Raw genomic sequence first — 12,061 nt, forward strand, 5'->3', positions numbered from 1 at the left:
GATTCCAAAAAAACAGATGAATAGGTTTTCACGAGTGCTATGTAGAAATGTAAAAAAAATATTTAAGGTAAGTATGTAAAGGAAGCCATTGATGACCCATATTTTAAAATGTTCATAAATTCGTTTCGTTTCGAAATATAAAGAAAAACCTTTGATAAAATTGCAACGTATTATAAATTGAATAAAAGAACAAATAAAATATTGAGTTTTGCATTACAATACAAAAGAAAAACATGGATAGTCGGCTATGTTAGGAACCAGGCTAGCTTCGGTCACGCTGTATTGGTAAATGTTGAATAGTGTTATGTAGGTCAACTCAGTTCATAAAAATAAAAGCATTAACAACGCACCAAACAAACTACTTACCCAAAAAAAAAAATAACCATAAATACTAGTACGAAAAAAACCTTATGAATAAAGAAAAAGATACTTAACAGTCTCAATGCATAGATATGTATAATAACTATATGTAATATAATTATTATCGTTTGCAATAAATTTCAGCGCAGTTCAAGCACACTGATAGTATTCTTGCGAGCATGCAATTTGCAAGAACTTGCACGAGTTTGCACGCGCGAATATACAAGACTTGAAACGCAGTATATACCACTGTAACACCATATACTAACTGCCTGGTAGTTATAATGATCTTAGAATTATCTCTTTAATGTGGGGTCAGTGCAAACACGTTTTACTTATCTGGGATAAAGAATTTAACTTGGTGTTTATGACAGACTATAATATTAACCTTTTAGCACACTTTTTTAATGGTCAAAATGGCTGAAAAATTAGTCCCTAGTGATACTAAGCATGAGCAAATCGCACGTAGAAAATCCAATAAAGTACTGCTTGGCCTGAAAGCAGGATAATGTCTCAACAAAACTGATATAAACCATAGGAATTAAAGAAAACATATCGTAGTGTGACTTTCTTTATCCTCTAAATCATAGGGAATAAGTTTCTAGGAAAACTATTGTTTACTTTGCGTCATAGAAAGGTGGTTGACCGCCATTTAGTAATTGAAGATGGTTTTATCATATCCTACATTCAAAGATATCAGGACATTATTAGGTTAAAATAAACTTAAAATATGTATAAGTTTGTTTGGCATAAACTAAAAACCAGTAAAACAATTTTATTCTTATCCAATTATCTGAAAGCATGACCCAATTCCAAAATATGACAATGGTAATGTGGACCCAAAAAACGCCCTAAATACGCCACGTGTTTAATGTTTGAACGTTAAACTGCATGAAACAGATAATTCCTGCCGTTTTTTGCACGTTGATGTATGTTTTATATTGACCTAAATCAACACTGATAATACTCTTTTTAAATATAATAATCATCAGTCTAGTCCACACATGACCATAAATAGCAACAAAAAACGATCCGAAAGCGAAGATCCAACAGTAAAATGTACAATGTAATAGCATTTGAAGGCGGAACGTCCCACATCCGCTAAACAAACCGAAGTATCGGCAGTTAAGCAACGCGCGCCGTTTCCTCTTATCAAATAAAACCCAAGCTGGCGGGATTTCCAGTGTTGTGCGCGAGCGGGTAATACGTCCAACAAATAAACAATAACCTCTGCATGTCTGTGCGAGTTCAGTAATTCCCCTCGCACGCCGCCAGTGAACTAAGAAGAGGGCGAGGTAGCTCTGCTTAAACTGGACGCGCAAAAACACGTCGCGACAAGACGAAAACTTGCAATATCTGTCAATTAACACTCACACATACACACTACTACTGGTATTTACACTGTATAATACACAACACTAAAGAAAGTAACCCTCACACGCGAAAATACAGGTGGATTTCGAGGAATCTCCAGCGATACTGAATCGAGTGTCACGCACACAAGCGCGCCGCGTCGCGCATGCGCGCACTATTCGATAAAAGGAGGTCGCTGCGTCACCAGGCCACATTCCACCCTCTGCCATTGGAGAGATACCACGCGCGTTTCGGTCGCAAAGTTGTGAAATTATTGTGACATAAATTACGAGAGACAATTTTGTTGTGAGTGCATTACATCATTGGAGGATAACATTTTGTGCAGTGTTATTGTGAATTAGTGACAATTCGCCCTTACACAAGGGAGTTGAGTGAAATTTGTGAAATTCAGGAATTGAAGAGCATCCGTTTATCCAAAATGTACAAGGATTCAGTTGTTCCCGTAAAAACGGAAACCTTCAGCGGCATAGCGGCTAAAAGGTAAATGTTGTGCAACAAACTATTATTTTCCGCAATTTCTCCAGTTTATTTGGTGAAAACTAAGAAGACTTGAATAAATTTCAGAAATTGAACAGTGATCTATAATCAATCAGTGACTACTTTGCAAAACTGTGTTTCAATCCCCAGTAACATAGCTTTCAGTTTCCCATAATTCAGACCAAGATACAATCTTTTGCAAATGCCTAACCATCTCTATCTTTCCAGCCCAATTGGCCAAAACATCAAAGAAGTACTGAGGCGGGCTTGTGCTGAGAAAAGGCTGACTGTGGGCCTCCTGCCGGCCATCCAGTACCTCTCCAAGACCTGTCAAGGGGCGCTGTTCTGCCTCACAGTGGAGGCGCCCCCTGGCGACAACGCCACGCACATGCAGGAGGTGTTACTACAAGCCTTCTGCGTCGAAAACGACATTTATGTCATTAAGGTAATTAAAAATACATTAACGTTTTAAAGTTTGACCTAAAAAGTAGACACGTCAGTAAATAAAGATGTAGAAAGTAGGATATGACATAGGAATTTGAAAGAGTAAGAGTGAGTTCTAAAATTAATTTGAAGCGAATTTTTTGCTTGAAACAACTACTTATTCTTTTCACGTAGTTTTTTTTTTACTAGGCATCATTTTCTGGAAATATGGCAAGGAATAACCTCAAAACTATAGATCTATTCATAATTTTTAAGGACCACGTGGCAAAATTCTTAATAGTTTCTAGATTTGTGCAAAAATAGTGCGGCGTCACTGAGTTTCGATTAGTTTCATACGCAACACAGTTATCTCGGATAGCGTTTATATACTTAATACAGTGATAAGATATGATAATAAGAATACATTAATCGAATCGCAAATCACACTCCGAATACGTGTTAAATTCCATTTAATCAATAAATCAGATATAATATTGAGATATCTAGCAGCTTGAAAGACCGTTTTGTAGCGTTAATAAAGACTTCATGATAGAATCCGCAACTAAACACAACTTTTTATTGTCAACAGGTGGACTCAGAGGCCAAACTGAGGAAGATGTTGGGAGTGTGCTGCTCCACGATGGACTTCAGCTGCATACTGGTCCACTACCCCTACACGGACCCGTTTAGCGACTCGCAAGAGTTCGACCTATCCGTCCTCTCACAGTCCGAGAGAGATTTGATCGAGCACTGCGAATCAAATTGGGGATATTCACAGATTCCAGTCATCAAGTTGCCTGAGAAGTGAATTTTTTAAGAAAAAAATTGGATTTTAATGATTTTTTGATGATAGACGACCTCAGCGTCGCTTTTAGGGCCAGGCCAGGGTCCTGCGTATCAGTATGTTTCTATATCGTACGGATTCTTAGTTTGTGAGATTGTTATCTTGTAGACTACGCCTAATGGCTGGAATTTGTAATTAGAATAACTGTATATTGGATGATGTTTCGAAGATGTTTTGTAATTTTGTAATAAATGTAATAAAATTGTATATGATGTATATCGTTTTTTATTGATACAAATAAATAATAAAACATGTAATAAAAAACACGTGCGTAACAACTGAGTCGTGTACCTAAATATTTTATGAATGAATATAAATTGCATAACACATTACATTATTACCTGATAAAACAAAAGCTTGAATGACCAGTTTGATGCGACCCTTGGTCAGTGAAATTGGAAACAATACCGACATTATTTTTAAAGGTCAACAGCACAACCCTAATCTATGATACGGAGGGTTCATAGACCTAGTTAATGACTTACTAGATGCAGTACTGTCGTCTTGCTAAAAATATGACAAATATTTAGAATAACGCCATCTGTGGAATCTCTACTATACTAAATACTTAACCAGTTTAGTAGTTGTTTCGCGCCACTCTTCTATGACAAGGTCCACGCCACGCTCTCCTATCATTATAGAGGGCGCGTTAGTGTTTCCGCGCGGCACCACCGGCATTATGGACGAGTCCATCACCCTCAGACCAGCCACTCCGTACACTCTCAGCCTCGGATCCACCACCGCCTTTCTGTCCCACTGTGGACCCATCTTGCACGTCCCCACTGGATGGTATGTAGAGCGAGTGTACGCTCTGTTTAAGCAAATGATATATTCATCAGAACCCCAATCATAATCTCTACAAGCTTCTAAAGGTTTCTTCACAAAATAAGCTCCTTTAGATTTAAAAGCATGTGTATCTTCTAAAGATATTAAGAATCTTGTTCCTTTTACTATTGGCATGATGTCTGTTGGGTCCTCGAAATAATTTGCAAATATTAACGGATCTCCATGAGGGTTTGTTGCGTTCAACAACAACTTTCCTCTGCTTTTTGGGACTAGATTCATGGTTTGTGGTAATATAGCGTCATAGAAAGCAGTTGGAAATATATTAACACCTTCGTAAGCCACAAGTTCTTTAAAGTATTCCATATATTTCACACCAGCCATTTGAAACTGGATATCAGGCGCTGGCAGACTGGGATCTGTTTTATAAAATGCAATAGTACTTAATGGCCCGCTAGCTGACAATGGTCCGTGTTTAACATCCATTTGTTTATAAAGTTTTATTTCATTAAATAGTTGATTATCATCGACTGCGGTTGCAGTTTCGTTTGGCAAAGCTATTATAATTCCGTTGAACGTGACGTGATCGTGGAGGTTCTCCCCGACTGCCAAGTCACTGATGACGTCAATGTTCAGCTCATGGAGATGCTCTTTGGGCCCGACTCCTGACAACATCAGCAGTTTGGGCGAGTTCAGTGACCCCGCACTCACTATCACCTCCTTGCTCGCTACAGCGGTGTACAATCTACCGTGTTGTTTGTACACGACCCCATACGCCCTTCTGTGTTCGTCTATGAGTATTTTAAGGACTTCACTGTTGACTTTGACCGTCAGGTTCTTCCGTCTGTACCTGATGGGTTGTATGAAGGCGTTGTTGGTGGAGACTCGCTCGCCGTCCTGCGCCACCGCCTGCGCCTGCATGGTGCCGAGCTGGTTCACTCCGTTGTAGTCGGTGAGCGGCAGACCTCGCTCGTTGAAGGCGTCAGTCATCATGACGGAGGGCGCGTCGACGTACGGGTATCGCGACACAGACTGCTCTCCGTCCACTCCGTGGTATTTGCGATTCAAAGACTCCATGTTTAGATTCTTTTCAGATTTTTTGAAATAGGGTAGCACCTGGATAGGACGAGAGTAATTACGATAGCATTTCTCAAATATTTACCAGATAGTGCTTAAAATATAAGAAAATTGCTAGTTCATTACAATTCAATGGAAACTGATAAGAGGTTGTTACCGTGTAAGGAAAATTATCATTAAATTCAAGTGTAACCGGTTTATCGTGGCAAATCACTATGTAAACATAGTTATCGCTTTTAATGTTAATCAAGAACCTACGTATAAACATTTCAAGTGTAGAGTACAAATTCGAGTAACACAGTTCCTTCAAAGAATCTCGGGTTCTTACCAGCTGAGTATCAATGACAAACTGTGGTTATATAGTGTAGAATCTATGTTGTGTCAGATTCTTGTATGATAGTATAATTTTTAGTGTATATACTGTTAAACTAGCAAGTGAGTCCTCTGATGTTAAATTATCTCCGTACTAATATACTAGTCTATAATATGAGTAAATAGGGATTAGGAAACTAAGAAGGGTATTTAGGGCTACAATAGTTGTCACTTTATATTGGTGTTTTATGACCATGCTATAAACATAACAACTTTCTCATTGACAAATTATTGAGCTGAATTACACTACATATTATATTGTCCTTAGATGACTAGCTCAATGTTATTTACAACTCCATATTGAACGCCGCCACATTGTTACAGTTTATAGATCGCCTTAAACATTATAGATTTTGCCGGTCTATTCATACTGACTTATTTAAAAGTGTAAACTTGTGAGTCAATGTATTCTTACATCTCTGTAGCTCCATCCCTCGTTCCCCATGGCGGCCCATTCGTCATAGTCCAGCTTGTTGCCTCGGATGTATACTAATGTGTTTATCGAACTAGAACCGCCCATTGTCTTGCCTCTGAAACGTCAAATAAAAAACAAACTTGTACATTGGATACGGAGATAGCCTATTTAGTGAATAACAAACAAATTTAAGTATAAATTCGACGCGGAGATACCCTAGTTGGGAGTGGAAGGGACTGCCGAGACCTACGTCGGAAGGTCAAAATCCGAAGGCACGCTCTTCTGACTTATCTGAAGTTATGTGTGTATTCTTTGTGAATCATCGCTTGCTTTAACGGTAAAGGAGAACATCGTGAGGAAACCTGCATACATGAGAAGTTCTCTATAGGTATTTTGAGGGTATGTGAAGTCTGCCAATCCGAACAAGGCCAGCGTGGTGGACTGAGGCCGAACCTCAGTACTCAGCTGTGAGCAGAATGCAATACAGGATTGATGTTTTAGTATATTGTAAAGGTTATTCAGATGATTTTTTGATTGTCTTATTTTCGAACTGCTTATGTTATGGTTCGTACTGAACATTCTAAGTTACAAAAGAACATAACACTAATGCCTGAGAGCACAGTTCATAATACTATGAACGTTACATCCTCTAGCACAGAGGATGGTCTAAAAAAGTCAATATTTTGTAACCGAGCAACGCCTAGAAAATAAATAAAATGTGTTACCTAGGCCAGTCGCATTGCTGCCCCGGCCGGGCAAGACAGCTCTTCCCGTTGGGCTCGGTCTTGTAGCCCCAGTCGATGTTGGAGCCTAGTAGGGTCTCTGACAACGCGGGTACTAGCGTGACGTCAGGTTGTTCAGGACCTGCTTCTAGTAAAAGGACCTGGAAAACAATTTCATTGGTGTAAACGCAACTACAACTAGTAGCGATACATTTGTCGCAAGGATATGTCATTCTAGTACATTTTCTTTTTTATTAACGTTACCGATTGTTAAAAGGCATTTTGTGTAAGGTCCCTGATGTGCTGTGTCATGTATGGATGATGATTTTAATCTTAACCTTGCTAATATTTTTTGTGTATGAATTCGTTTATGAACATATTTGGATTTTACATATAACCGATAAAACTTCTAAACTGATTTGGATGAAATGTGTACAAATATAACGTTTTCCATAAACATAACACTCGTTTGAGAATGTCTCGGTGGCGTATTTGTATTGCACCGTTCTGAGGTACTGGGTTCGAATCCTGATTCAGGGAAAAGTGGAATCGGGATTTCTGCTCAGTATCAGCTTGGAGTTATGGATCTTGCCCGAAATGCCGACAGGTTTGTTCCCTATCGTCGGTACCTTGACTGCATTTGCCTACAGTTCCCTTCAGCAATAACGGCGTGATGTGTGCTATATTCTCCTATCAATAAAAAAATATACAATGCTCATATCATTAGCAGACATAATGGTCTGGCGTGGTGGGTAGCCTGTTTACGTGGATTCACGTGAAGCGGTCATACCACTTGCATCAGCGAAGCCTTTGCATTGCTATCGATCACATAATCAGTTGCTTACGGAACTACACAACTCGAGAAAGATTTTATTGATTTATTGGCTCTGGTAAACAAGTAAGAGGATCACTTGATAGTGCTCCTCGCCAACACAATATTAAGAAGATCATGACGGCGTTGAAGTTGAAGGAATAGTTGGAGTTGAAGGAATAGGGATTAGAAAAGAAAGGGAATGTTTAGTCTTGGATTAAGGTATTTTTTTTTATTGCTTCCAATAACAAAACGAGCTTGCCGTTCGCCTGATAGTAAGAAATACGACCGCCCATAATCAGTAGAAACACCATCCAACATCTTGAAGTACAAAGTATTGTTTGATATTCCACTGCGCTCGCCATCCTGAGACATGAGATGTTAAATCTTATTATGTCAGTAGTTACACTGGCTACAATGTTCTTCAAACCGGAACACAACAGTGACTACACGCTGCTGCTTAGCGGCAGAAATAGACATTGCGGTGGTACCTACCCAGGCGAACTCTCAGATATGAGAGACCCACCACCAGTGAAATTACAAATATTTCATCCAAAGAAAAAGAGACATCATATTTATCGACGGTCACTAGAATGTCAATACCAATTTGTCATGAAATATATCAATACAGATACTCAACAAAGTTTCCACTAGGTATATTATGATGGTCGTTTTGCAATTAACATGGACGCTCTTAAGAACTAAAGATTCTAATCTATTACGAAAATAATCAGATTACTTATGATCACGCTTTAATTAAATGACGGCAGTTTTGTCCTCTCTCAAGTGTTCCCAGTAGACCCTTATCTTATCCTAATCATAATTCTAATAACATTACTATTTCTACGTGTAAGTTTACTGATATTTTGTATTTATTTATGGTAGAATACAACTTGGAAGACTTTATGTTACATTGCCAAAGGCTGCAGTACGGAGTGAAACGTATCTACATCTGGCGAGGATGTGACCTTAATTTAGTCTAAAAACGATTGTTTTAAAGCTCTATTTCATTTTAATATTCCTTCCAACCTCTTCCTTTCTTTCTATAATTAATTTTCAGCTTCGACAAATTAATGTTCAGAGACTCGCCAAGCTTCATAGCTCGATATAATAATGCGTGGTGGTGATCCAGGCTTTCCGTTTTAGGTGACAGTCTTATACCTTCCATTTGGGGAAAGCACTCAATCTGTTGGCGACGACGCAGCCGGCGCTCCCGGCCCCCACCACAATGAAGTCGAATTCCTCATGGCGCGTGTCCTGTGTCTCCCGCCCGTGGCTCTCCTGTATCCTCCTGTCGACCGAGTCTCCGAACAGTTGCACCAGGAGCTGTAAGTAGAGGAAGCCGACCGACGAGCACGCCGTCAGGTGCGTGTGCGCAGGACACGTGGCGTTGAGATCCAGCGGTTGCCACTGCATCTTCTAGAACATAATTATTTGTTCGGACACCGCTTCATTAGTTCAAACGCGTACCTTTAGCTTTGAGGTGCTGGATCAGATATCCTGGTTGGACAACATTTTTCATTTCACTTTGCCCAATGTTACTAAAGTCAAATTTAATACCAAAGGCATTCTCTACGAATCAATGCCGATATAGTGCAAAGATGAAATATAGGTGCAAAGAAATTCATGAAAAAGATACAGAGAGATCTACAGAAATACATTTAAATGTGAATGCCTCTGTGACGTAGTTGTCGTATGGTACGACTGCAGTGCTGAGGTCTCAGGTTCGATCCCCGGGTCGTGATGAGTGATATTCGGTTTTTCTATTCTTTATCAGCCCAGAGTTAGGATTTTGTGCCCGATATGGCGAAAGGCTCGACCCCTCACATGGAATACGCACGGCGAAAAGTATTACGCATTAGTAACGCATTAGTTGCGTCTCTGCTTATGCCTTCGGGCATTAAAGGCTTAAGGAGATGAGTGTGTGTGCGTGTATATATAAATGTATACAGTTTTTATATTCAAAAAAATATATCAATTTGCTTGGCATTGAAAGTAGTGTCCGATAATGCAGCAGATTTATTTATACATTGACGATATTTTGTAATCCAATTAACTACATGTTCTTTTAAACGGACTTCTAAAAAAGAAGATGGTTATCAAATTGATTTGTATTTCCTTAAACATAAATAAATAAATCTTAGGACATTAATCTTCGTCAGGTTAAATTAATTTAAATGTAGTAACTTCCCATATCATGTAGAAGAAGCCGTCTTCAACGAGAGAAAATACAACAAGATTGTTATCCATAATAATATTTGAAAGTACCCATCTGTTATATTTAGCAGAACATACAACCGATTTTGATGAAATTTGGTACGGAGCAAGCTGGATATCTATTTTTAAATGTTCGTCCCACACCGTAAGCATCCCTATTTTTATTTAACTTACCACTTTGTTCCTTTTAATGGAGCACTTCTCGCACGAACAACTGTTGTACTGAACAATATTGAAACACATTTCTTAATTAGCGCTTTATATTTATAATAATATTAATAAAATGTATGATTAAGATCGCAATTAATACTTCAGTACATCCTTTGTATAATGGTTGCATCATAGTTATAAAACTGTCTATTTTATTCAGCCGCAAAGAAGAATGGTTGAAAGTTTGTACAGGAAATACGTCATTGAAGTTAGATGCGTAGACCGCAAACAAAATACCTTTTACTTCTAGACTTATCTATCGTTAGAATTGGTTATACCAGTACATAGTTACTATAATTTAAAGAAAACTGATGTCAGCAGGTTCAAATCCAAGGGCACGCATCTCTGACTTTTCTAAATGTGAATTATCGCTTGCTTTAACGATGAAGGAAAACATCGTGAGGAAACCTGCATACATGAGAAGGTCTCTATAAGAATTTCCAAGGTATGTGGCTGTCGGCATTAGGCCCGTGTGGTGGACTAAGGCCTAATCCCTCTCAGTAGTAGAGGAGGCCCGTGCTCAGCAGTGGGCAAGTATATAATAAAGGGCTGATATTGTATAATTACATGTGCGTGTTTTATAATGACTTAATGGAAATCCAGTAATTATTTTGAACATATCGTGTTTATTACTGTTTCCTGTTACTACAATAAATTTGTGTTACTGTATGTAATTGGCATACGATACTAATAACCGTATACAATAACAATTACGGTTTTTTTTACATATTTTTATGCAAGTTGATTTTTTGAGATGAGGGAGCAAGGACAAGGTACCTTAACCGCTGCTATAGGAAAAATTTCTTAGGAGGCTGACGAACATTTTTGAAGACATTAAGGCTTGTATTCAGACATTGTAAAAAAACATAGTCCGCAAGTAAATGGGCAAATCATGCAAAATAAACGTCAATCGATGCTTATAAGGATCAAAAGAAGTTTGAGTACTTTTAAATAAAGAAATGGCAAAAGACTTTCTGTACATTGCTTAGGAAAATTTACTATAATGCGCTTTTAAATATAACAAAAGTGTGCATATTTTTATGTTGTTTTTAGTAATCGCGTTGATCCCGAGCAGAAATACTACTAATTACGAGAGTCAAACTTAGACTTAATAATCAATATACTGTTACGTCTCCGGAGCAGCTTAATATTATAATTACTATTTCTAGTCGCTTAAAATTCCTAATCACCCACTTAGTCTTAGTGTTGCCCAAATGCAAGAACAAGACGAGACTTAGCCAGTCTTGGTCTTGGTCTTGCGCCAATACACCTGATCTTGGTCTTGGTCTTGGTCTTGCGCTCCCAGTCTTGGTCTTGGTCTTGGTCTTGCAGCAAGAGTCTTGCAAGTCTTGCAATTACCTATTAGTCTATTACTATTTATTAAAGTTTACTTTAAATCTTAGAAAAACGTATTAGAATTGGAACATTGTGAGCTTGAATTAACATAGCCATAGTAAAGATCAAGCAGATTAATAAATAACTGAAGATTTGATAAGAAATTCGAAAAATCAACTGACCTATATGTCGTTTTCCATGGAAGTAACTGTTTCTTAATAAACATTTATGATTTATAAGCTTACATTTGCTAAAAACATGTAAAAAAAACAAATTAATTACAATAACTTGACTGTATTTTAAAGAACAATACTTATCTGTCTAGAAAGAGATTGAACCTTCAACTTATAAGAAATTTAATAAAAGAGTTTTACGATTTATCATTTATTTGAATAAAAAATAAAATACAACACTAATCAACAGCTTTATCATTAGGTTATGATACTTTATATCAATTTTTGACCAAGAATAAATACAAAGTAACCATCTGGCTGACTCATCACTTAACCTATTTCTATGTTTTCTAATTACTAATGATGCTTTAGAAAATAACCTCTCAGCAGGTACTGAAGTTGCAGGTATTGAGAGAAAATCACGGGCCATTTTCGATAAAATCGGATACTCTGTCTCATGCGTCCTCC

At 38.0% G+C, this 12,061-nt stretch overlaps 2 protein-coding genes across 2 annotated transcripts; one reads left to right on the forward strand and one right to left on the reverse strand.

Moving 5' to 3' along the window:
• Positions 1 to 1,912: 1,912 nt before the first annotated feature.
• Positions 1,913 to 3,694, forward strand: LOC115446106 (growth arrest and DNA damage-inducible protein GADD45 alpha). The gene is made up of 3 exons (XM_030172665.2): positions 1,913 to 2,214; positions 2,440 to 2,656; positions 3,224 to 3,694. Exons 1-3 carry the CDS (start codon positions 2,153 to 2,155, stop codon positions 3,440 to 3,442), a joined length of 498 nt encoding a protein of 165 aa, XP_030028525.1. The 5' UTR covers positions 1,913 to 2,152; the 3' UTR covers positions 3,443 to 3,694.
• A 231-nt stretch (positions 3,695 to 3,925) lies between these two features.
• LOC115446109 (glucose dehydrogenase [FAD, quinone]-like) lies at positions 3,926 to 9,074 on the reverse strand. Its single transcript, XM_030172667.2, has 4 exons — positions 8,820 to 9,074; positions 6,851 to 7,008; positions 6,126 to 6,240; positions 3,926 to 5,377 (listed from the first exon to the last, which is right to left on the reverse strand). Exons 1-4 carry the CDS (start codon positions 9,072 to 9,074, stop codon positions 4,034 to 4,036), a joined length of 1,872 nt encoding a protein of 623 aa, XP_030028527.2. The 3' UTR covers positions 3,926 to 4,033.
• Between the last annotated feature and the right edge of the window lie 2,987 nt (positions 9,075 to 12,061).

This window comes from Manduca sexta, unplaced genomic scaffold (genome assembly GCF_014839805.1).
Source record: "Manduca sexta isolate Smith_Timp_Sample1 unplaced genomic scaffold, JHU_Msex_v1.0 HiC_scaffold_1164, whole genome shotgun sequence".
Lineage (NCBI taxonomy): Eukaryota > Metazoa > Arthropoda > Insecta > Lepidoptera > Sphingidae > Manduca > Manduca sexta.

Coding starts and splice junctions, on each gene's coding strand:
- LOC115446106 (XM_030172665.2), top strand. CDS start 2,153: ATGTACAAGGATTCAGTTGTTCCCGTAAAAACGGAAACCTTCAGCGGC. Junction 2,215..2,439: donor AGCGGCATAGCGGCTAAAAG/GTAAATGTTGTG, acceptor CTATCTTTCCAG/CCCAATTGGCCAAAACATCA. Junction 2,657..3,223: donor ACGACATTTATGTCATTAAG/GTAATTAAAAAT, acceptor TATTGTCAACAG/GTGGACTCAGAGGCCAAACT.
- LOC115446109 (XM_030172667.2), bottom strand. CDS start 9,074: ATGCAGTGGCAACCGCTGGATCTCAACGCCACGTGTCCTGCGCACACG. Junction 6,241..6,850: donor CAGCAATGCGACTGGCCTAG/GTAACACATTTT, acceptor TTGACGTTTCAG/AGGCAAGACAATGGGCGGTT. Junction 5,378..6,125: donor AGGGATGGAGCTACAGAGAT/GTAAGAATACAT, acceptor CGTCCTATCCAG/GTGCTACCCTATTTCAAAAA.